We start from the raw sequence: 26,260 nt of genomic DNA, 5'->3' as shown, positions 1-26,260 counted from the left end.
ACCTATCATTAATGCACAAAAATTATAACACGTGATAATATATGTCCCCTCAACGTAGAGAATTTCTGTTCTGTTGCTTCCGCATGCGATGACCTCTACTTTTAATACAGGACCCCAAAAAAAGGATCTATGTATACATGGTCAGTCTAGAAATCTGTTAATGGTTCATTCCCTTCGACCTCATAGTAGGCGTTGCCTTACAAATACAAAAATACAAAAAATATTAGCAAGGACTCTAATTTAAAAATAAAAGAAATAAACTATCAAATTTTTTTATATATGGAGATAAAGAAAGAATAAACAGAATATTTTATGATCAAATATGATATAAAAGAACAAGTTTCTATCTATATAAAAGGCTAAAACCATAACTCACACTGTTTGTCCGGCACGATAACTCCTAGCACCACCTAGAAAAGAAATCAACTACCAACTGATATTTCAATCATATTTTGTTCTTGAAACGATACGTTGAATTATTGCTAATTTATTCTACAAATTGATGATTCAAATAGTTTTTAAGTGTTTTCTGGTGGGGGTAGAATGGTTCGTCGGATTTTGACGTGTGCTATATCATTAGAAAGGAGAGGGGTAACGAATATGTTGAGACAGAAATAACACACATGGCGGCATTGCCAAAAGGGCAATACGTCATATCTCCGTTGTTATTGGTACGACTGGATCCTGTGATGTGTTAAATGAAAGGGGAGGATATAACGAATATATTCTTTTTCTTTGTGTGCCTTATTCTTTAAGGACATAAGCGATCATACAGGCCCATTTTTCTCTGTGTTCAGCAGTACTGAAGAGTTCTATTGTTGTTTTTTCACTCTACTGTTTAAATTTTTTTAACCAGAACGTGCGGCATCTCCTTGGTCGTCTTTTTCCTTTCACTTTCCTTTGTATAATGAATCGCATCAACTTATATTTTTACGAATATATTAAGACAGTGTGGTCCAACCTCAGGCACCCGGGCCCGAGGCTCGTTAAACTGCGGCCCCCGCAAACACATTTCAAAAATATTGCCATCGATAACTTTTACCTGTTCCAACCCTGTCTAACTTAAGAAAGTAGTTAACCGTAATCTTAAGAAAGTAGTTAACCTTGAACACCCACTCCCGATGAGCGGGCAGTTAGCTTCAGTCAGCAGCACATGTCGTGTTGAATTAAGTGGCGAATAAATTGAATGTTAAATTCAGAATGAGTAGTGCCAAAAAACGCAAAATTTTCGAAGAGAATCGTACGTTCCAAGGAAAATGGGAAAATCAATATTTCTTCATCGAATTAAAAGGCAAAACTCAGTGCATTATTTGTTGTCAAGTACTCGCGGTATCAAAAGAATACAATATTAGTAGGCATTATGAAACCCAGCACAAAACAAAATACGGCAAATATCAAGGTGAAGCTCTCAATACGCTTGTAAAAGAACTTAAAGATAAATTGAATAAACAAAAATCTCTATTTACAAAACGGACAGCTGTTCAATCATCACGCTTAGAAGCATCATATAAAGTATGTTTAGAGCTTGTCAAAAGTAAAAAAGCATTTAGAGATGGAGAAATGATCAAGCGGTGTGCCGTTTAAATGGCGCGATTCTTTGGAGATGAAAAGATGGCCAAAAATTTTGAATGTGTTTCAGTTTCCCATCAAACTATATCTAGAAGAGTTGTTGAGCTGAATACTTTTGTATTTAAAAAAATGGCGATTGTTTGTACTGCTCCTTAGCTCTGGACGAATCTGTTGATATTACTGACAAAAATCAGCTATTAATTTTTGTTAGATGCATCAGTGAAGATTTTGTGTAACTAAGGAACTTCTAAAACTGCACCATATGGAAGACGGGACCAAAGGTATAAATATATTTGAGCAGTTAGTGACGTTGTGAAAAATATAGACTGTTTGCAAAAGTGCTCTTGCGTTTGCACCGACGGAGCAAAAGCAATGACGGGACGCATAACGTGATTGGCTGGACTTGGTGTTAACTGTGTTATGTTTAATTGCACTATCCATCAAGAGGCTCTCTGCGGAAAGATAATTAAAATCAACGATACTACGAAAACTGTAGTGCAGATAGTAAACAGCTTAAGAGGAGGAAACAGAGCTCAGCGACACCAAAAATTCATCTCTTTCTTAGAGGAATTAAATACTGAAAATAAGGACGTCCCCCTACATTCAGAGATACGTTGGTTAAGTGCAGGTAAATGCCTGAGAAATTTTATACCTTTTTTTCTTTAAGAAAAGAGATCTTACTGTTTTTTTAAACGGAAATTGTTATTAACCCGGAGTATTTATAACAAAGCTTAAGAACCAAAACACTTTTTCATGAACTGGCATTTCTAACAGACATTACCTCTCACTTTAACACATTAAACTGTGGTTGGTTAGTCAAATTGAGACATTTCGCAAAAAACTTGATCTTTTCGAGAACTGCATGAAAATAAACGACCTCATACAGTTTCCTGCGTGTTTCGAAATAAATCAAGAAGATACGATGATCGATTTCTCAAGGTTTGCAAAAATTCTTACAGAAATAAAACTAGAATTCGATGAAAGGTTTTCGGAATTTAATGCACTAAAACCCGATTTTGAGCATTTTAATAATCCAATGAGAGTCAACATCCAGAACCAATCAGCAGAATACCAATTAGAGCTGTGCAAACTACAGTCCGATTCGTTTTTTTCAAGCAAAGAAAAATGAAGACATTAGTACCTTTTGGAAGTTAATCTCCAAGGATCGTTTTCCTTAACTTCGTAACTTTGCGTTGAATTTATATTCAATGTTTGGTAGTACGTACATATATTCTGTTTTGAAGCATATTAAATCTAAAACCCGTAATCGCATGGAAAACGATTCTCTGAAAGCGTGTATTAGACTCACTACGACTAGTATAGATATAGATGTGCAAAAGTTAGTAGAGGATAAACCTTTGACTTAAACATCTCATTGATTTTTTATTTTATGTTAAATTTTAAACATAACATGTAAATTGTAAACCATAATAAAATACTTGTAAATAATATTTCGTTTGTATATTATTTTTTAAAATTAACTTTTTTTGAACGAGTCGAGTTCTCTGGCCCTTCATAATAATTTCAAATTTAATACGGCCCGCAACGTCTAAAAGGTTGGACCACACTGTATTGAGATATAAAAAACAAATGAATAATGTACAAACAAGGCGACTGCCAAGAGGGCACTACACAGTGTCTTTATTATTAATAAACGTATAGAGACCTACGAGATATTATAGGGTACAAATTTTGATTAATTGACTTGAAGACCTCTGACTGAGCAAAAAATAAAAAATTTATCTAATCTCAACATGCAACATAGCTAATGAAAGGGGAGGATATATTAGAATATTGATACATCTGTAGACATGTATAGTTGTTTTACTGACTTCAAAAAGCCATTTGATCGTGTTAAGCACTATATGTTTATCAAAGTTCTAAGAGACATTGGCTTAGATGGCAGAGACGTTTGCATAATTGCAAATTTCTATTGCGATCAAACAATATCAGATTTAGTAGACAGTTTGGAATTTGGAATCTCGCCCCTGCTTTTCAACATTTACTCCGAAAGAATTTTCAGAAATGCACTTTCTGCAAATGTACATACTCCGAAAAAAATGCCTTATTTCCAGAAATTTTTGTGTTGCTTTTTGTCTACAATTATTTTTTCTATGTTAGTCAGTGTGAGTTGAGCTACCTTTTTGTTTGCTGTCCTTCAAATGGTCGAATTAAGTTACTATAATATCAAATTTTTCCTTTTATGTACTGTTTTGTTTTTAAATTCAGATTTAGGTGTTGAAGAAGTAAGAGAAGACCATGAACAAACTTCTCAGGCGTTGTTCTTGTGGTTTTCACAAATGAGAGGATTGGGCAGCCTGATAAGTGGTCTAATACTCCAAGCAAAAGATATTTAATTCCACAAGAAATTTATGAATGGAGGAGAAAACTTTTGTGCTAGTGGGAGATGGATTGACTCAGGAAAGGAGAAATATGGCATCTGACAATTGATTATTTGTGCCGAAAAACTTTCTGCTGACTCAACTGAAATGGGAACATTATATTTAAAATTAAAAGACATTATTCTTACAAGATGGACTGATTTCAGACCAAATATTTTAAGTATGATGAGACAGGCATCAATTTTAAATGATTCCTTCGAAAACACTAACTGCTAAAAATTAAGAAACTGCACCAGCTTACATGAAAAGCAAAGAAGGAGTCACCATCATGATCTGCAACAATACTTCTATTTCATTAAAGTAAAAACCTCTTTTAATAGGAAAATCCCATAAACCAAGGGCATTCAAAAATATTTAAAATGCTTACTCACAACCTATAAAAACCAACGCAATGCATGGATGGACTGAAATATTTTTAAAATTTGGTTTTTTTATGACTTTGTACCAGTCATTGATGTCTACCTAACAAACAAAAATCTGCCTCCGAAAGCTTTGTTGTTATTTGACAACGCACGATTCTACCCAGACGCGAGTTAATTGGTTAGTGATGAAATAAGAGATGTGTTCTATCCATCCAATGTGACGTCTCTTATCCAACACGTATAGACCAAAGCATTATAGAAGCAATGAAGAGAAATTATCAGCAGAGGCTTCTTCAGGTGCTGCTAAACAGGCTGGATGAAGGGCTGACTGTAACTGAAGACGTAAATGTGTCCACTATTCAAAAATCATGGAAAAAATTATTTCAGATAGTAAAAAAAACACTGGATTTTCAAAAAAAACTGATAACTCTAAAGTTAATACTATAGCCAACCTAGCCAATTAACTACCAGTTGAATAATCAATCGGAAACCAAGACGTCATCGACTAAATGAATGGAGATGAAATAATGGAACTGACAGATGACGTAATTTTCGATCTAGTTCTAAACATCAACCATGAAGAAGAAGATACATATGAGATAATTCAAAACATTTTTCATTCCGATGAGTTAAAGGCCTTGAAGCAGCTCTCACATACATCGAGCAGCAAGAGGAATCGACGCCAGTAGACGTCCTTCATTTTCAACGTTAGACGCAACATCACCGCCTCAAAAAGAGGAATAAAGCTTACGCAAAAATAAATCAAAGACTTTTGTAAACAGTAATATTGATAAAGTTAATGTTTTTTCTTTTGTCACAGTTATCGTTATTTATGGTTTTCTTTAAGTAAAACCAATCTCGGTGTTAACCCAGTTTTTTTCGTATACGAGGTAGTCACGGTCCCAATTATAAAATTCGTAAAAATTATTTTGCAAATTCCAGAAAAAAAACCGAATTGTAATTATCATTTTTTAAAAATTAATGTTATAATAATAGGGGAGATCCTTGTACTTTGGAACGGTTTTTTAAAAAAAGCAGGTTTGAGTAGTTTTTAAATTTTATTTCGAACTGAGATTTTGTTTTGAAATAGAGTATCTTTAAGTAAACAAATAAAAAAATAAAATATTAATTCTAATGGCAAATATGCTTATGAATACAGAAAAATTCACCATATCCTAAAGTTCATAAATATGTGTACTTTGAAACGCTTATTTATTGGACGTTAAATGCAGATAAATCGATATAAAATGTCATCTCAGCATTTCTGCTGGCAGTGCCCTCCACTACTGAAGGGGCTCCTAGTTTCATCACCATATCTTCGTCAGGCAAGTCATAGACAGTGTCATTTTCGAAAAGAAATTTGGCGGCAAAGTTACTTCTTTTTAGATATCTAACTTTAAACCCATCATCATTCACTCCAACGACATTAGCAACAAAATATCGTTTTGTCTTTTTTGTTGCAATTTGTGCTAAAATAAAATCTCTCGCGCAAGGCTTGTTGCCAGACTCAAGAAAATCTTTATCTTCCTCTTCTACATTGGCAAAATCCACGTCATCTAGTGAGTCGTCGCACGTTATTTCGCTTTCTTTTATTATATCTTGATTGGAACTACTATCAAGAACCTTTTTGGTTGCTTTTTGTTTTTTTGAAACAAAATTCTTCGTGGTTTTAAGGAGCGCCATCATTTCAATCTCGTTCTTTTCTGGGGTATCTGTAACTATTCTACAGCGCCCTAGTTTCTTACCTCCTTTCTTCGTAAATTTTCTCGCTTTTATGTTGATTTAATTCATTGGATACTAAGGAAGAACTAGGATCATTAAACATACTAGTTGTTCCTGAAGGCATTTCTAGACCCTCTACAGAAATATTCGAGAAACTATTAGTTTCGGAGGTATTTTGATTATTTCTTGACTCTTCGGCAACTGGTGGTCTATCCGTAACATATGAACTGAGAAATTCGTGCTCCTCGAAAATGTTTCTGTTGAATGGAAAAATTCCAGAAACGGTAAAACCAGACTGGATATTTTTCTGTGTAAATGCCTGTGGATATGCATTCCCAACACACTCAACAATATCATATTTTGTCATCGTTTCAACAAGCTGTATTATAATATTTCTTTAGAGGCCCGAAAACCGACCTATCTAACGGTTGTAGCTTGTGACTGGTGTGGGATGGAAAGGTAAGCATCACGACTCCCGATGATTTTGCTAAATTTAAAGCTTCCACTGAAATGTGGCTCTCATGATTGTCGACAATCAGTAGTAATTTGTTATCAGTACTTGAATTTGTATGTTTTATATAGTGGTTTAAATACTCAAAAAAAAAAACGGTGAGTTAGACCATCCACTAGGATTCGCGCTCCCAATACTACCTATTGGAGACCCTTTTAGCATGTGTTCCTTAAAAAACACACGCGGAAATGCGAATAAAGGAGGTACACAATTACCAATAGCATTGATACAACAAATTAGAGTCACATTTACACCTCTTTCAGCCGATGTGATGCTGCCGACTTGTTTAATTCCTTTCGTTGCAATAACACGAACCGGGGTATACACCGTGGTTAGTCCGGTTTCGTCTAAATTATAAATTCTATCCGGACTAAATGTGTATCTTACCATAAGTTCCACCGGTTTATCAAAAAATAAATTAACATTTGTTTTATTAAATGCTGTCGATCTGGCTAGACTTGTTGCTTGTGGTTTACGTAATGATACAGACGGGTGTCTTGCAGATAGAACCTGTAAAAAAAATTATTTACCCTTATGATCTAAAAAATGCAAAACTTTTTTTACCTGTACCACTCCTTTCCTGCTTTTTGGTTTATATCCCAGAAAAAGGGACAATCAATATTATTTACACGTGCGTAATTATATGCTAACTGTCTTAATTCGATAGTTAACCCTTTGAGATCCTGTGTACATGTGTATGTACATAGCTTTTATTGTTTTGTTAAATACCAACTACTCGCTTATCTATACCGAAATAGCATTCAGTCACTCAAATATACATTTACGATCCACATTTTTAACTTCTGCTTCCATCTAGTGGTCAACAGGTAAAGTTGTCAGCGATTTTGTTGTAAAGTGTCAGCTGTTTAGTTGGTAACCGATACTGCTAGTTTTATTTTACGAGAAACTGTTAACTTTTGTGAAACGAAATCGATCCAACTTTTTAAGTGTGATTTATAAGGTAAGTAGTTTTTTATAAAGTACAAAACATTGCCATAAAAACGATAGTTTTGAAATAAACAAACATTTTTTAGATGCACATGAGCATGTACAAGTGGTCTGAAAGCATATTTCTGATTGTACATCTGTATGTACATATGGTCTAAACTTGGGTTTTAACTTAGTATTGTTGATTGCAGATAACATGGATTACAAAAGAAAAAAATATGATTTCGACAACCCAAAACATCTCCAAGAGTTAATTGACCTGATAGAGGACGGTAACGTATCAGAAATAGACAATTTGGAAGTTCCCGGAGGAGAGTTCTGACGAGGAGGATTTAATTCTGGATAACTGTGAGAATAAATCTATTATAAGACCAGGAGTTGATGCTTTGACCAGACGTGACACTGAGACACTGGAAGAAGGTGATGGCAGCGAAAATGATAATGAGGAGTTAGGGAGAACTTATGATTCAGACGACGAATATATACCAGATGAAGTTGCAGGTTACTCGGGTACAAAAAAATTAGGAAGTAAAGTATGTTTCTCAGAAAAGGATTGTTCTAAAAAACCAAAACAAAGAGAAATTAAAACAAAAAAGAGAACCGTAGAGTAGACTAAGGCATCGATAGAGACTCCTACATTTACATGGCATCCTACTTCCCCAAATACAAGTCTTACAGAGCCACTGTACCCAATTCAGTATTTTTCGAAGTATATTTAAAATCATTTGTTTGAAAATATAGCAACATTTACAAATGTATATGCCTTACAGAACGGAAAAAATTTTAGACCAACTAATGAGAGAGAAATTAAAATTTTATTTGCACTTCATATAATGATTGGAAATTTAAACAAATTTCCCAAAATTAGGATGTACTGGGAAAGAAGCCTTGGTATTAGAATGTTCCTAGATAACATGTCTAGGGACAGATTTTTCCAGATTAGAACATGTTTACATCTAGTGAACAATTTGGAAAGACCAGCAGGTGATACAGATAAATTTTATAAGGTTCGTCCTATCATCGACGCTGTCAGAAAGAGATGTTTACAGCTTGAACTTGAGAAAGTACTTAGTGTTGACGAGCAAATGATTCCTTACACAGGAAAACTTTCCGTAAAACAATATGTGAAGGGGAAGCCCTGTCCTTGGGGAATAAAATTATTCGTCTTGTGCGGAAAAAGTGGTCAGGCTTTTGATTTTGTTTTTTATCAGGGTAAATCTACAGAACTGAATGTAGATAATAAAACAAAACATGGATTCGGGGCATCTATCTTTCTTCAACTAGCCGAAAGAATTTCCACCAGTGAAGGCCACAAATTATATTATGACAATTATTTCTCATCCTATGAACTACTTGAAATATTATTGGCCAAAAAAATATATGCTGGAGGGACTATTCGCATAGATAGATTTTACAAACCTCCTGTGTTACCAGACAATGAAATGCTGAAACTACCGAGAGGTTCCGTAGATGAAGTCGTCAATAAAGAAAGAAATGTGGTGCTAGTCAAATGGTTAGATACAAAGACTGTGAAATTAGCCTCCAATTATGTTGGTGCAGGTAATTTAGACCTAGTTAGAAGATGGGACAAAAAAGGCTCTTGTTACGTAGATGTTAACCGACCTGAAATTGTCAAAGATTATAATTATGGAATGGGCGGAGTTGATCTAATGGACCAGATGATTAATTATTATCGAATATTTATTAGATCGCGAAAGTGGACATTGCGTGTTATTATGCACATGATAGACTTCGCTCTCACCAACAGCTAGCTGGAATACAGGAAGGACTGCGACAAATGTAATACAACCAATAAGGATCGAATGAAATTTGTAGACTTCAGAGTCAGAGTTGCCGAAAGCCTAATAAATATGGGCAATTCAGTAAGTAGAAAACGAGGAAGACCAGCATCTTCATCTCCTAAGCCTTCTATTTCAACATTTAAAAGACGAGGAGAGACGAGACCATTTTTGGAAATACAAACGGACAATTTTGGGCACATACCGGAGTTTGATTCTAAGAAGGAGGCTACTAGATGTAAAAACACAGATTGTAATGGACGTAGTCATGTGTTCTGTACAAAATGTAAAATACATACATTTTTTCATTTTATCTTACTAATTGAAGACTTTTGAAATATAAAAACACATAAGATTTTTTTTTTGAAAATAAAAAAGTCAGGTCTCAAAGGGTTAAGAGGCCGTAATGCATCTTGGCACAAATGGTAACATACTTTAGTAGCTCTTCCTCTTGCTGTTTCGTAGAGACTAACTTAACGTCTTGGGATGCACTATATACAAAATGTTTTTGTCCAGATTCTCTGTGTTTCTTGAGATGTCTGCATAAGGTTGCTTTAAATACTTTAAAGTCTGCGCTGGCTTGTCTTAGACTGAGCTGTTTTTGCAATACAGCATTAGCAGCATTTTCGACGTTTTCGGCTACAGGTTTTATTCTTTTAACGTCTGTTTCGCTTCTCGGCATCTGTAAGCCAAAAAATAAGCGTTTAAATTTTTATAACCGTCTATAGTCCATACAACTTGTACTTTGAACCACGTCCGTGTACTTTGGAACATGGTCCAAAGTACAATTCAGACGACGTTTCAAAGTACACGATAATCACGTTTAAAATGTTTGCTTTTTATTACTCAAAATGAACACAATTCTCTGCAAAAACTAAGAAAATATATTGCTTAAAACTTCTATATTTGTGTAAACATTGACAAAATATAAGAATATTAATATACTTACAGTTATTGTATTCGATGGCAGAGGATACGAAAATACAACAATGGTCACACCACAAACAAACAAATTTAACTGTCTAGTTTTTAGACCGATCTGCTTCATATTACGTGTTCTGCCCTCTCTGAGCGCATAGGAACGTTATGTAACTATAGTTTATTTTTATGAACGAGAGAGTAATTAGCATAATTTTAACTGGTAGCTCCGACCACTCCATGGGCGTGCTCAAGATTAATTGAAAAATTACTTTGAATAATTGTAAAAAATAAATGAATTATTTCAGTGTTATAAAGTGTTATGTGTATGTAAACAAAAGTGACCTCTTTTATCACACACTATATTAGAACTGACTGGCCTACATTAAAAAGGGTTTTGAAAAATTCACATTTTTTTAATTTTTAAAAATTACAAAAGAGAAAAAGAGTTTTTAAAACCGTCTAAGGTATGTTAAATAGATGAATAAAAATATTAATATAAAACTTACAGCTACTTGTTACAAATCCAAATCAGATTCAGAAGATGAACTTTCAGAACCAAGATTTATAATAACTGGCTCGATCATTTTATCAGTAATATTGTCCAGCTTCCACATTTTTTCCTCTTCTTTAATAGTGTGATTTACTGCCTTTTCCCAGTTTTCAGGTTTTACATTATTTACGGCCTCCAAAAACAACTGTTTAACATCATGAATTTTAAACGTGGTATTTTTTCTTGAAACTTCACTCTTTATCTGTGCCCATACCAGTTCAATCGGGTTTAATTCACAATGATATGGTGGGGATCTAAGTACTGTCATTCCACGATTTTTGGCAATTTCATCAATTTCGTATTTTTTAAATTTTTCTTTATGAAGGGCACACAACGAATAAAGTTCCTTTCTTATAGATCCGGGATGGTACGTAATATTTTTTGAACTCAGCCAATTCTGCAAGTCTTTTTTTAACCACTTGGTTGTGGGCAGTCCTTCTATAAGTCTGGAGTGATAACTTGCATTATCCATTACTATTACACAGTTCTTAGGAAGAAGATCTATCATTTGTTCGAACCATTCTTGAAAGACATCAGCGTTCATGTCTTCATGGTAGTCACCGGTACGAGTTGATTCAAAAGTTAATAAACCACCTTCAACAAAACCGTCTGAACTGCCAATGTGTACTATTATCAGCCTGCGTCCCTTTCCTGATGGTGGGTTTAAACCAGTAGATAAGTTATTTACAAAAGCGTGCCTTTGACTTGTAACAGTTTCATCCTGCCAAAATTTATTTGGTGTATGACCCTCGTTGATCCATGTTTCATCAAGATAAAATATTTTTCTTTTTTGGTTTCTCATTTCCTTTATGGTTCTTAGAAAATGTCTTCTCCATATAACAATATCGCTTCTTTCTAATAAAATAGACTTTCTGGGATTCTTTTTCCAGCGGAAGCCTATTTCTTTTAAAAGTTTCCATAACGTACTTCGACTCATTTCTGGGTAATCCTTATCATCTCGAACTGAGACAAGAACTTTATCCAATGTTGGAAATTCTTGTCTAAAGAAGAATTCATGCACTTTCCGTCGAAGTCCTTCTTTAAAATGATATTCTATTTGAAAGTTTGGTTTCCCTGGAGCATTACGTGGCATTTGAAAACTACCACATTTCTCTTCTTTAATAACTCTGTAAATCGTAGATTTCCCAACACCAAGTGTACTGCTAACTAACTCAACGGTCTCATCAACACTTTCACATAAACGTTTGTCTGTAAATGATTTAAAACAATTAAATATTAATGTTTTTTCATTAACTGTTAGAGGACCAATTTTTCGGCGTTTACACGGCACTTCCACATTTTCCATAACACTAGTATACACAATAAACTGCACCTTGCAACTGAAGTACCTACTTTTAGTGAACTGTTAAGAATTTTGAATACGCCACTTGGACCTTCCTATATACAAAATGGAAAAAACCACTATCACATTTTCTGTGGAATAAGTTTAGAAGGTAATTATCTAGTCAATTACTGTCGTAGATTCCTGGAATTAAAGAATTAAATGTTTGATTGTTGAAATCCTTACTTCGTGGAATGCACTCATTTCAGATAAAATAAAATTTTTTATTTTATCTAAAGAATTAAACTTTATTTTGCAAATAGGTAGGTACTTATTAAACTTTTATTGGTTATATATAACCAATAAAATAAACATCTTACATTTCTTGCAAATTCATTAGTACCTGTTAACCTCCATCACTCCGACACTGGCAACCTTATTTAGGGATTAGTAACCCTCACAATTATTGTATTCTATTCTGCTCCAACCTTTATACCTGGTGGTCATACTCAATTTAAAATTGTTTTCCTATATACTTCTGTAAACTTGTTGACAAATATCTGTTTTTCATTGAGTCACCCGTATCAACAGTTTAGGGATTTGCATACATAATTTATTGTTTTATTACTCTCTCATACATAAAAATACACTATAGTTAATGCACCTGCATCGCTAGTATGCTCTAAAAGTCCGAACGTTTCAAAGTACAAGCGGTCTCAAAGTACAAGGATCTCCTCTATATCATTAATTTTAGTTTATTTTTAAAGTTCTATCTAAATTTATGTATTTCAAGCAATATATTGTTATGCAAAAATACCTCCAAAATGGAGAAGAATCTCAGATTTGAAAATTTTCAGATATCTTTTACTTCAAAAGTTTCCTGTGGATTATATTAGACTGAAGGGTGTAATTTTCTTGAATGATTTTATTTTGTTCCTTGTAAATCCTTGAGTGAATATTTGTAGATCTATCTGTAATTTATAAAGGCTTTAAAGCACCCCATACAAAAGCAGCAGATTTATTGAAAGTTTGAAAATGCTATAAAAACTCGAGAGTTAATTGAGTAAAGACAAAGGGGCTTTTATTTCAGCACACCTAAAAATAAGACGGCATAGATGAAAAGACATTTCAATGCAAAAATTTAGATGAAAATCCTAAGTATTAATTAGATGTAGATAAGAGTTACATTATATTAATATACAAGTATACCATAAAAATTCTTTATTATTGATATCATGCTAAAAACCGGAATAAAAAGTTGTGACAATATTTACTGATAAACTTTTAGTACACAGTAAATAATTTAAAACTATTTTTAATTCCTAATTGAGAAGTCAACGAGTAAACACCTTTAACAGCTGGCTTCTTCTAATAGTATATTTAATAAAAACTTGTTAGTTAATGTGTTTTGTTTATAAAGTAATTAGTATTTAAATGAGAATAAGCCACAATTAAGACAGATACACACATGCTATATCACTGTGAACTGAACCCAATAGAAATGGTGTGGAGTGAAGTGAAACGGTACGTGTCCTCTAAGAATTCAAGTTTCAAACAAAACGACGTTAAAACATTGATTTATGAAGGTTATGATAAAGTACAGAACAATGGACATTGGAAAAATTACGTCAACCATGTTATAAAATTGGAGAATAATTTTTGGACAGTAGACAACATTCAAGATGACATTGAACCTATTAGAATTTCATTAAACGATGACTCTGAAGATGAACTAGATTATGAAAATGAAGATGATTGAAAATTGTTTCTCGGGGGTATTCTTTTCTCAGTAAAGGTAATAAAATATTTAGTTGATCTGGTTGAAATGTAGCACACTTAAATAACTCATTAATCGACATAATTTCAAGTAGTTATATTAGACGTCATTATGCAAAAAATAAAGTTATGAACATTTAATAAATTAGTGCACAATTGAGGCCCCTAGAACACAAGGGGTGTAAGTGCCAAAAACAAAGTTTTGAAAAATCTTTGTTCAAAGTTCGATATAAATTTAAAAACCTAGGTAGCACTTTTTCAGTTTTCAGCATGTTTTCAATGACATGTAATTTTTGATGGTGTTATTGTTGTTAATGTAGAAAGTTTGAAGCCAAAAGTACGTGCCTGTTGTTAGATATCAGTTGCTAAGTGATAAGCAACTGCACTTACACCTTTGTGTTCTAGGGGCCTCAATTAGGGGTTTTTTGCAATTATCTCAGTCATTTGTTTATGTATTTTAATTTACAAACTAAAAAATTAAAAAACTGTTTAAGATCTGTAACATTTATTTGAAACATTTTTCCCTAAAATGTACGAGGAACAAAATAGGCAAAAGAATGATTTTTTCCAAACTTCATCTTTCTTTAAAAAATAAACAAAGCAAAATTGGCTGTAATTCTTCAAGGAATTATCATCAGTTATCCCTTATCTACCGTTTAGAACATTAAAAAACCTGTAGAATATTTTTCATATTTTTTTCCCTATTAACTGCGGTATTATGTATAAAAGCATTTTAGGAATTATTACCATTTATTTCATTCACGAATTTTCTATTAACAACTTTAGCTTACCTAAACATATCTTAGTTTACCGTGAGTTTGGCCCTGCTTATTTTACAAAAGTAGCAAAACTTACAATGGCAGTAGAATTGGCAACGCTGTTATCCTATATCCGTACACTGCCATCTCAACGTGACTTTATCTATAGTAAATTGGGAAAGTAGCTGGCATGCCAAACTGGCAAGCAGAAAACACATTTGCTAGTAATTGGCATGCCAGTAGCTCGCTTGCCTATACTGGCAAGGCGAAAAAGCGGGATAGATTTTTATACATGCCAGTGCTAGTAAAAAATCGAGTGGTTTTTATCTGAAACTAAAGTACTTGTTTTGTAATTAAATTTTTTTGAGTTTCCAACAAAAAAAGGGGATCCGTGAAAGGTATTCGGTATGAATTCAACAAGCACATATTGCTGATGACTACAGATATTGTGAGAAATTTAATAAAGAATCAGAAGCGGAACTCAAAAAAAATTTGGGTGAAAAATTGGGTTCGTAGGAGAGAAAATCTTGTAGCAATTTTTTATTTTGGTTTTTATCTCCTTTATAGTAATACCTTTACCCATTTCCTTTACGGGCTATTTTATTTTTATATAGAGATGATTTAGAATTCAAAAGACACTAAAATTCTCTATATATATATAGCAATAAATTTGATGGTTTTTTCATCACTCCACTTTAAATTAACAAGTTTAAAAATAAAACGATTAATTTTTATCAGCAACACAACAAATCTGACAATTTTCTGCTATTCATATCTACTACATAAGACTGCTATTAAAAAAAATCAAATTCTTTGCAATTAGCTATAGCATGGGAGGAACTAGCACGTCAGTTAACGTACACACTTGCGAGTTTGGGGACAATAGCTGGTGTTGCTAGGTACTGGTACTGCCATTTTGCTAGTAACAGGCATGTGTATTTCCGGCTTTAAAGGTTAAAGTAAGTATATTGATGTTTCAATTTCCACTTCGGAAATCAACGATTTGATTTACTTTGGAAAATTTACAAATAGTAAGCAGTTAAGTATTTACTTTACGTTCAAGTTAGGTAGATACTGATTTTATTTTTGCTAAATAAAACCGTCAAGGGATTGGTATCCTCATAAAAAAATAATGTTAAAATGCGTTACCATTGTTGCGAGTATGCGAGTGTTTTATTTTTACTGTCAAGGTATTAGTATCCTCATAATAAAATGTTAAAATGTATTACCACTGTTGCGAGTGCTTTATTTTTAAGTGCCTTAAACATGACGTCAACTACAAACATTTTATTTGTAGAGTATTTGCGAAAAAAAACTTACCTCATTGAGTGGTAAGACTGAAGATGATCTTATCAGTCCGAAAACATTCTGTAATGTAGCCCGTTCGTTTAAATAGATATACCTTTTATAAAGGAGTTTTTAATAAAAGTTTTTTATTTTGTAATTTGTTAATATGTAAAACTAAACTAAAGGACTACCTAGACTAGTAAATATAATTTAAGATCCGCAAAAGGAGAAAGGGAGATGAAAATGACTGAGCAATTCAGAAACAACATTGGCAACTTTTTTAATTTTATTATCATCAAAAATCAAAATTTAGATTGTGTTACAAATTTCTTTCCTTTTACCTTTTTGTCTAATGCTTCCTTTCACAGACACCTTCGATTTTATAGGAACAGGTTTCATCTTTGTTGCAGACACAACTAACAACTCTCTGCGTGGCAACTAGCATGAATGCAACAGTGGCTCTGGTTTGTTTGTACTCTCCAAAGGTTTACATCATCGTTCTTCATCCAGACAAAAATGTTCGCAAGCTGACTATGAATAGTGCTGCCTACAAAAAGTACAACTCCAGCTCAGCTCCCACTTCCACTTATGCTCCTGCACCTTCTACAACCACCCAAAAGGGTAAGTATAAAAATGAAAGTTTTATTCAAATAGTTTATGAAAAGACAACAGCATGCGATATATATGCAAATTCTATTGCCTAGATAACTTAGGAATGGGCACCATTTAAGTGCTTTTGTTGCAAAATTTAAGGCTCAAGAAAATTCTAATGTAAGTTAACATTAACTACTAGGGCGGTCTGATAAGACTTAACCTACAAAAGGGATTGATTGGATTCTCCAACTTCTTTAACCCATCTGAAAAATACGTTTTCTCTAGGTCTGCATAGTAGGTTTCCCTGGCGGTTATGACCTCCTAATTCGACTTTATTTCTGCCCGTAGAGCGCCTTTTTTAGGTTTAAAAACAAAAAGAAGTCGCACGCAGACAAATCTGGAAAATATGATGGATTTGTCCTTCTCCACGTAGTCGATGTAGATCACTCATTGTGAATCCCAGAAAATTGTGGCCTTTACCTTTCCTGTCGATAGGACAGTCTTCTTCGAAGCACGTTCGCCTGGTGCCGTTCATTGTTTCGACTTTTCTTTGGTATCTGCTGTAAATCAGTGGATCCATGTTTCGTCGATGGATACGAAATGTCGTAGAAATTCCTTCGGATTACGGTTAAATAGCATCAAACACTGCTCTGAATTGGTTTCACGGTTGCGCTTGTTGTCCGGAGTGGCACCCATCGCACCGATAGCTTTCTCATGCCCAAAATTTCATGCAGGATATGAAATATGTAGTTTTTGAGAAGTCTACTGTCTAAGCTATCTCGCGCAACTTCAATCGGCGGTCTGACAATACGAGATCATAGATTTTTGTCACGTTATCCTCCGTATCCTTCGGGGCACCAAGACGTCTCTCATTAAAAACCGATGTGTAACCACGTTGAAACTCGTTATACCAATTTTTGACGGTTGCCATCGAAGAAGAAGAGTCACCGTACGCTGCATTCAAGCGCTCTTTGATTTCTCTATGCTATTTCTCTTTCAAAAACAAGAATCGAATCACCAACCGATATTGTTGTTTTTTCTTTTTTCTAAAATCCGCGGATACGCCTCACGACTCACCGCGGAAACGTTCACACACGGTCAAAACAAAACTACGAGTCTGATTTGACTGAAATTTTGACATTAGCCGTCGACGAGAATTTATTACGCGATAATAGATTTCTCTTGGGTAGGATAGTGGCACCATCGGACAGTGAGGTTAAGTACTTATCAGACCGCCTAAGTTTTAGCAGCAACAAGAGTAAGTCAGTAATCTATTAGTCTAAAATTCCAAAGAATGTAAAAACATGATAAAATGCGTTAGGCTTTCACGGCCAGCGTCTAACTTGTTAAACTGTTTGTTCGGGCTGTTAGGCCGTTGTCTTCTGAGATTAGACTCATTAGTTCTTAGAGAACTAATCTCAATTAGTTCTTAGAGAACTAATCTCAGAAGACAACGGCCTAACAGCCCGAACAAACAGTTTAACAAGTCATTGTAAAAACATGTTTGATCCTTATTTTCCACGAAAATTACAATTAGGCTAATGGTTACTAAGCAAACATAGTGCGTATTGATATTATATTAACCATATTATGTTTACGGATAAAGCAACTTTTACTAGATGAGAGATTTTTATTAGCGAAATAGCCATTACTGGAAAAACGAAAACCTGCATGCTAATAAAGATAGATTTATAAGTATAAAATAAAAAGTTGGTTTTATATTAAAGGCGAGCAACTACTAGGGCCATTTATTCTTTCCGCAAATTTAATTGGATATTATTATTTATTTGTATTTTTTTGTAAAAAATACTCTTTATAATACTAGTAATATTTTGGATTATTTGTTACTGGATGTAAGATCTCAGATGCTCTAGACACAAATATTTTTAGTTTGTAAAAAATATCTTTTTCTTCGACTTTTTTATTGCTCCAGTACTTACATAGTTCATAAGTTTGATTCTGGGGGCAACATTCTTAGTTTCTATTCCACATATTTCAGAAAGACGCAAACGGATTATCCTGAGAAAGGTTTGCTGTTGTGCTTGTCGATGAATATGTGAGTTCTTCTTCTTACGATGCCTATCCGTTCCGGATGTTGGCGATCAACATGGCTATCCTAACTTTGCTTGCTGCTATTCTGAATAGTCCGGTTGTCGATGTATTAAACCACTTTCTCAGGTTTTGAAGCCAAGATATTCTTCTTCTCCCTGGTCCTCTCTTTCCAAATACCTTGCCCTGAAGAATGAGTTGCAACAAGCCGTATCTCTGTTCATTCCTCATAACATGGCCAATATATTCTAGTTTGCGCTCTTTGATGGTGTTAATAATCTCGCATTCTTTGCCTATTCTACGTAGGACCTTAACATTAGTCACACGATCCACCCATGAAATTCTTAAAATACGTCTGTAACACTACATCTCGAATGCCTCGAGTTTTCTTAAAGAAGCTTTGGAAAGCGTCCAGGCCTCTACTCCGTATAATAACGTAGAAAATACATAGCATCTAATGAGAGAGATGTTGGTAGCAAGTGGTAAATCGTGACTTCTGAAAAGAGACTTCATCATTATGAACGTCGATCTCGCTTTTCCTATGCGTTGTTTTATTTCACTGGAGTGATCCCATTGGCTGTTAATGTTGGTACCAAGGTATGTGTAGCTGTCCACTCTGTCAATTGGATGTTGGTTAACCAAAAGCTGTGTATTTAATATTTCGCGCGTACCGACTACCATGTACTTTGTTTTCTTCGTATTAAGATCAAGTCCGTGTTCTCTACTTATATTTGATATACGCGACATTATTCTTTGCAAACCATCCAGACTATCTGCAAAACTACTGCGTCGTCGGCATATCTAATGTTGTTTAGACGTATTCCGTTGAATAATACGCCTTTTTGTAGTTCGCCTAGCGCTTGCTCGAAGATATATTCAGAGTATATATTAAATAACTCCGGGAACAGAATGCATCCTTGCCTCACTCCTCTATCTATGGAGACTGCCTCTGTCAATTCTTCATCCACTTTAATATTGGCTGTTTGGTTGTAATATATATTATAGATGATGAAGTCCCTATCATCTAACCCCACTTACCCCAACCAACTATAACTAACCCCAACTATATATTATATTATATGTGAGTTAAGTAATTGAAATCCTACATTTTCTAAGAATTTTCTTCTATCGATTTTTGTTTGGCTATTCGAGGTGTAAATGACGTAACTATTTATTCCAGCAACGTTCATGGCGCTATAAAAAAATGACCATTGGCCAACGACGAGTTGCACGAGCGGAATAGTAGGCTTTGCACATTTTGTCAACAACGTCGACGCCTCCTTTCATTTTGTTGTAGTGTTGTAGGTGAACAAAGTCGCCGCACTAATGCCAAAATCAAAGTATCCCGTTGTAATGGTCCGGCACGATGTTTTCCTATGTACACTTTCAAATTTGCAGTATAAAACATTTTGGTATCCACTAAGCCATATATTTTTATTCCGTAGCGATTCGATTTTTTAGGCATAGAAATTTTAAAAGGACACTTACCTCGAAATGCTTCGAGTTTTTCGTCAATCGTGGTGAATACTGACATATTGTAATGCTGGTACAAATTGGATACAAAATCGTCGTAAATTTCGATAATTGGAGCTAATTTGTCGACTTGTACTTTTTCTTGCCTAGTAGCTTTATTATCGAAACGAGTATGTTTCAACAAAAACTGAAATCGTATCCGGGACATAGTAAATCTAAGTATCTCCATAGCCATTTCGTTTCTCCTAAATAAATCTTCAGCGTGTCTCTGGCTATCTTTGTCAGTACCAGAAATACATAAAAATCCCAATAACGCTTTTATTTCTAATAAATCAGTTGGCCTAAAAGAACGATTTTGCGAAACGTCATAGGCTTGCATTTTTATAAATTTATTGGTGTAAGTAACAATTTTTTCCAATATCCTGGGAGAAAGGAAGCATTCTTATATTTCTGAAGCTTTATTTTTATGCTTTGTATCTCCCTTAAGTCCAGGTAAATGGGTGATAATATTTTCAGTGAGTGTTCGAACATTCCGTGCTGATGCAGGATATTTTCTCCATCTCTTAGTTCCATCTTTACCGATGAGACACGGTGTGCTCGACTAACATTTCTACAAGAATAGGTGAGTGTTGTTTATTTTCAAACTCCTCTTTCGAGTCTATATCCCCAATAGTTTCTATAAAATGGTCGAGGATCAAACTTCCATGATCATCATCTGCTTCTGCTTCTGAATTAGTTAAAACTTCCCCATGAAGCCGCAACAGCTATTCTTGTTTCCTCTCATAATTAATTATAAACTTACGCCCCAAAATATAAATCAGTACTGCAAACAAAAAATCAAACAAATTACTTTTACCTCAAAATGTAACGGCAACTATAACGTCGGTTTGTGGGACCGAATTATATATAATATTTAAAATTCCTATTAATGCATTAAGGGTACTGTGAATTCACATTGAAATAATAATTAGCTGGGCTTAAACTGCGAAAATTTGAATCAGTCGGTGTGAGAGACATGTTATCAATCGAAGGTTAATCTTATTCTTGTCTTATGTCCCTGTAATTATATCTTACCCTGTATATTCATATTACTTGTTGCTTAAAACCAACGATTACGTTCATTCTAGCTAGCCCAGATATTCTTAGAGTGTATTGACTCTTCTCTTCGCCAAAAAACTCAATATCAATAGATTAAACCAAACTAAATCATTTAAAAAGTATATTAAACAAAATACGTAAAATTCTTATACATCTCGGAATTGAAAAAACTAAATTAGTAACAAAATAAAGTTTAAATTAACAATAAAATGAAATAAATTGAATTAAACATCTTTCATAATAAACAGTTGCAACTTCTTTCGAGCGGCTGGGTTATCGGCAGTATTTATCTCAGTTATTGCCCTCTGGCCTACAGGAAATGAAGTTAACTGAATGGAAGTCCCCTAGTACTATTAAATAGTAGTCTAAAAGCTTCCCGGTTTCCTAAGAGGACTAAAAATAAAGAAAAGCTACTACAGAAGATCACACGCTAAATTAAGTCCGAAGGATCACAAATAAAAACAATTTTAAAATTAACAAAAAAATTCTGAGTTATTCAATGATTTTAATGAAAGATATTATCTACCAGTGAACTAAAAAGTAGCTTTAAAAAGCGTTAAAAAAGGAAATTACTAAAAACATTCTAAAAAGCTTACTGTAAAGTAAAATTTCTTTGGTAAAATGGTATAATATTTATTAAAAAATTAAAAAAATTATAAAAAATGAATTTATAAATTTTTAAAACGTTTTCAATCCTATCGGATGGGAAAAGGGTAGAACTTTGACGGTTAAATTGAAAATGTGGTTAAGATTTACGTCCATAAAGTATTTAAAACTAGCCACATAATGAGGTCAGATGACCCTTAAATTTTATAATTAAGGTAAAAAACATTGTAATTATTAAGACACTAGGTCGATGTTAAGGGATTACATTTGTTAATCCTCAGCTCGAACAAGGACTTTCTCCACTGAGTGGCAACAACCAACTCATGACAGCAGGAAGTGAAAATTGCTTGCAAGTGACAAGACATTCTAGATAAGTGATAGGTAGCTTTTAAAGTGTAATCAGATATATCGTCATATTACTGCGAAAAGTCACTAACTAACAATTTTGTAGTTTCGAGTTGTTGGAAGTTAAAGATGAAAATTGATTTTATAAATTATCTTTTAAAAACAATTTATGAACTATATTTTTTTACAAACTTAAATATCTGGTGTAAACTTTGTGCCAATATTTTTCAAACAAAGTTTATTTTTTCATAATGTTTTGAGAAAAATATGGAGTTAGTGAATTTTTGCACAACAAAATTCCATGAAGTATCAGTTAGTTACTTTATTAATTAATAACTTTAAGAATACAAAATAGGGTTTTAAAAAATCATTTACTTTCTTCTTCTTGATCTTCTTCGTCGTCTTCTCTAGGAAGTTCTGCAGTATATTCTGAAGTATTGTTTGTGACGACTAACGATTCATACCAGGGATGTAGCTCTTCCGGTATAATACTTTTACGACAAAGTTTCATTAAGTCTTGTTTCTTCAGAATGCTTATGGGAAGTGGTTGTTGGTAAGCTTTTTGGATATCTGTAATTGTATTTTGGCGACCTCGCTTACAAACATTAAGAGTAATGTAGGGTCCAGATCGAAGACCTTCAAAATAAATATGATCTGTTTAACCTACACAAGAAAGTCAAAGAACTGGCAGGACTAAGAAAACAAAATCCCACTTGTGCAATTCTGGATAGACACGGTACTGCTATAACACATACGGACGAGAAAATACAAAGATGGGCAGAATATATCGATGAATTGTTCGATGATGAAAGAGGAGATCTGGAGCACATAGAACTTACGTCAGAAGAAATAGGTCCATATATTACAAAAGAAGAAATATTGCACGCATTAAAAACAATGAAAAGCGGGAAAAGCCCTGGACCTGATATGCTTCCTATAGAAATCCTAAAAATTCTAGATGAGAAGCACATTGATGTTTTAGTGACACTCTTGAACCAAATTTATAGTTCAGGCGTATTACCCAAAGAGTGGTTAACATCTATTTTTATTTGTCTCCCTAAAAAGAAAAACGCAAGAGAATGCAGCGATTACCGCACCATTAGCTTAATGTCTCATACGCTAAAGTTACTACTTAAAGTCATCCATAACCGAATATATCACAAACTGGACATAGACGTTAATAATACACAATTTGGTTTTCGCAAAGGCCTAGGAACACGTGAAGCTCTTTTTTCACTTAATATACTAATACAAAGATGCCTGGACGTCAATCAAGATATATACGCATGTTTTATTGACTATAATAAAGCATTCGATAAAGTACGACATAAACATTTAATGAATGTCCTGAAATCAAAGAAGATTGACTTCAACGACCTCAGGATCATATCAAATTTATACTATAAACAGCGAGCAAAAGTACGTGTTAACGAACAGCTGTCAGAAGAAATTGAAATTAGATGTGGAGTAAGACAGGGATGCGTATTGCCAATTCTTTTCAATGCCTACTCCGAAGAGGTCCTGAAAAAAGCTCTTGAGGGTGAAACAGCTGGAATAAAGGTAAATGGAGTTCCCATTAACAACATTAGATATGCGGACGACACTGTGATCTTAGCCGAAAACACTGAAGATCTTCAGAGACTGGTGACCAGAATAGCAGAGTATGGAAAAGAGTATGGTGTAACAATGAATGTCAAGAAGACGAAATTTATGAGAATATCGAAAACTCAAAGAAATAACGAGAATCTTCTAATAAACGAAACCAACGTCGAACAAGTGGACAAATATGCATAAGTGCGAACAATGATTAACTTCACAAATGATTACAATCAGGAGATAAAAATAAGAATAGAAAAGGCTAGAGCAAATTTCAACAAAATGAGAAGAGTTCTATGTACCAGAGATTTAAAACTGGAACTAAGAGTTAGGTTGGCGAGGTGCTATGTTTTTTCGACCTTATTTTATGGAATGGAATCTTGGACCTTGAATGCGACATCAATGAAAAAACTGGAATCATTTGAGCTGTGGGTGTACAGAAGAATTCTGAAAATATCATGGACAGAACACGTCACAAACAAAGAGGTTCTGGGAAGGATGAACAAAGAAATGGAAATTTTAAATTCAATAAAAACAAGAAAATTAGAATATCTCGGACATATTACACGTGGAGAGAAATAGACCTTGCTCCAACTGATTATGCAGGGAAAGATCCAAGGAAAGAGAAGCATAGGGAGGCGTAGAATGTCATGGCTGCGCAACCTGAGAGAGTGGTACGGATGTACATCAAATTAACTTTTCAGAGCAGCCGTCTCAAAAGTCCGAATAGCTATGATGATTGCCGACCTCCGCCGCGGAAATGGCACTTGAAGAAGAAGAAGGGTCCAGTATGACTAACTGAATTTAATTATACCTGGATATTGTTTTTCATAACGTAGACACTTTATTTTAAGCCATTTTATCGTATTACCGTCAGTATCTTTAGGGCCATTTTTAATCATTGTTGTACTAAGATTCATTTAGAATTTTAAACTGCTGCGTTAGCCTTTTTGTTTTCTGTACACCGAGCCGAGGATTGAACTGACATCTCTCGCAGTGAAGCGAAGGAGAAGCCAGCCGCCCAGCCCGCTTGGCTATCCGATCGACTAAGATCTTTAAGGTCAATTATATCGGAAAAACTTAATTGATTAACATGATACGGATTAGCCTTTTTATTAATTGTGCTGGATCTGGCCTTTTTCATTATGGTCACTCATTCCATGAGAGAGTTATCTGATACATGCCTTTTTCTCTCTCAATTGCGCTGTGCATACTGTCGACTTCCATGAAAGAATGGCCAGACTCCAAAAATGTTTGCTCAATAATATCAACGTTTGTGGTTGGAGTAAGAAAAAGCAGTAGGGCTGCTATGTGCTGGTTTCTATTTTGCCCGTTTTTCATTAGGTAGCAATCCCTGCTATGCTTTCGCTTTTTAGAAGGTTCCATCCACATTTGCTCCAGGTCGCGCTGGTGGTTTTTGTATTATAAATTTTAAGATAAAATCCTTTTGCCTGGTATAACTAGAAAGACCCCAAAATGATTTGCAAATTTTAAGCCTATCCGTATCATTAAAATTTGTATTGCATTTAAATTTACTTGTCACGTTTCATTTTTAAGGAACTTTTGCAGGTCTTTCTTTTTTTGTTTTATGTGGCAAACAATCAAACATTTTTTTCCTCTCAATATTTCTACTCCAATTAGAAGGATCTGCTTTCATCCAACGACATCGCTTTTTCTTGGGAGGAGCTGCTTGACCTTGTAAAGGGATTTTTTCTAAATTAATATTTGATAAATTATCTTCTTGTTGACCTTCACTGCTCCTTTCTGACTCTTCATTTGGTCTTTTCACTGCAGCGATTGAAGTTTTCCGAATGTATGATTTTCTGCAATGCACGTGTATTGTAACGGATTTTTGAGTTCTTAAATACTGAATAAACTCATCACCTCTCGCGACACTAGCTTTGATTAAATTTGGCATTCCACGATCAACCACAACTGTTTTAGTTTCACTTAAAAGTTTATTGCAAATAAAGCAAAACTGAGACATTTTTAAAACTATAAAATTGTACAAATAGTACAAATAAAGGTAACGGTACTAAATGGTAAACACTTGTAGTAAGTACTTATATCTACTTGAACTGAACCTTTAGCACTAAACGAAACAGATAATATGAACAAGACCTAAGGACAATACTGAGGCCATTGCTTACAATAGACAATCTGTTCTTTTTTAAACAATGATATAGCCAAATGTTTTTCAAGGCCACGTGGATAAAGGAAATTCAGTTTGGGACTGATTATCTTTTGAAAAAATATTTTCAGAATAGTATAATATATTATATAAAAGAGACACAAATAGGCATTTATACTTGTCTTAAGTGCCACATAATATATTTATATACGTGGCTTATATATGTGCATATAATGTATAAAGTAACTTCTAAAATCGCGATATCTCAGGAATGGTACCTTTTAGGAAAAAAATTGTAACAACTGTTTTTGTAGATAATGTTAAGATCTACAACTTTGGTTAAAGGTTTTTTTTAATAAAACTTACCGTTTTCGAGAAAAATCCAAAAAATCTCAAATTTTGACCTTTGACCCCGAATAACTTTTGTTGTACACATGGGATCAACGGTGACTTTTAAAACTTTATTTGTTATGGTAAACTC

The 26,260-nt window shown here is 34.0% G+C and overlaps 1 protein-coding gene across 1 annotated transcript in view; it reads left to right on the top strand.

Moving 5' to 3' along the window:
- mGluR (metabotropic Glutamate Receptor) overlaps window positions 1–26,260 on the top strand; it is a 720,415-nt gene that overhangs the window by 684,443 nt on the left and 9,712 nt on the right. The window contains exon 12 of the mRNA XM_072546856.1: window positions 16,280–16,508. Within this exon, the coding sequence (XP_072402957.1) occupies window positions 16,280–16,508 (229 nt within the window). The remainder of the gene's footprint in view (window positions 1–16,279; window positions 16,509–26,260) is intronic.

The sequence above is a fragment of the Diabrotica undecimpunctata genome, chromosome 10, assembly GCF_040954645.1.
Source record: "Diabrotica undecimpunctata isolate CICGRU chromosome 10, icDiaUnde3, whole genome shotgun sequence".
NCBI classification, from domain to species: domain Eukaryota; kingdom Metazoa; phylum Arthropoda; class Insecta; order Coleoptera; family Chrysomelidae; genus Diabrotica; species Diabrotica undecimpunctata.
This window is presented reverse-complemented; position numbering and strand designations above follow the sequence as displayed.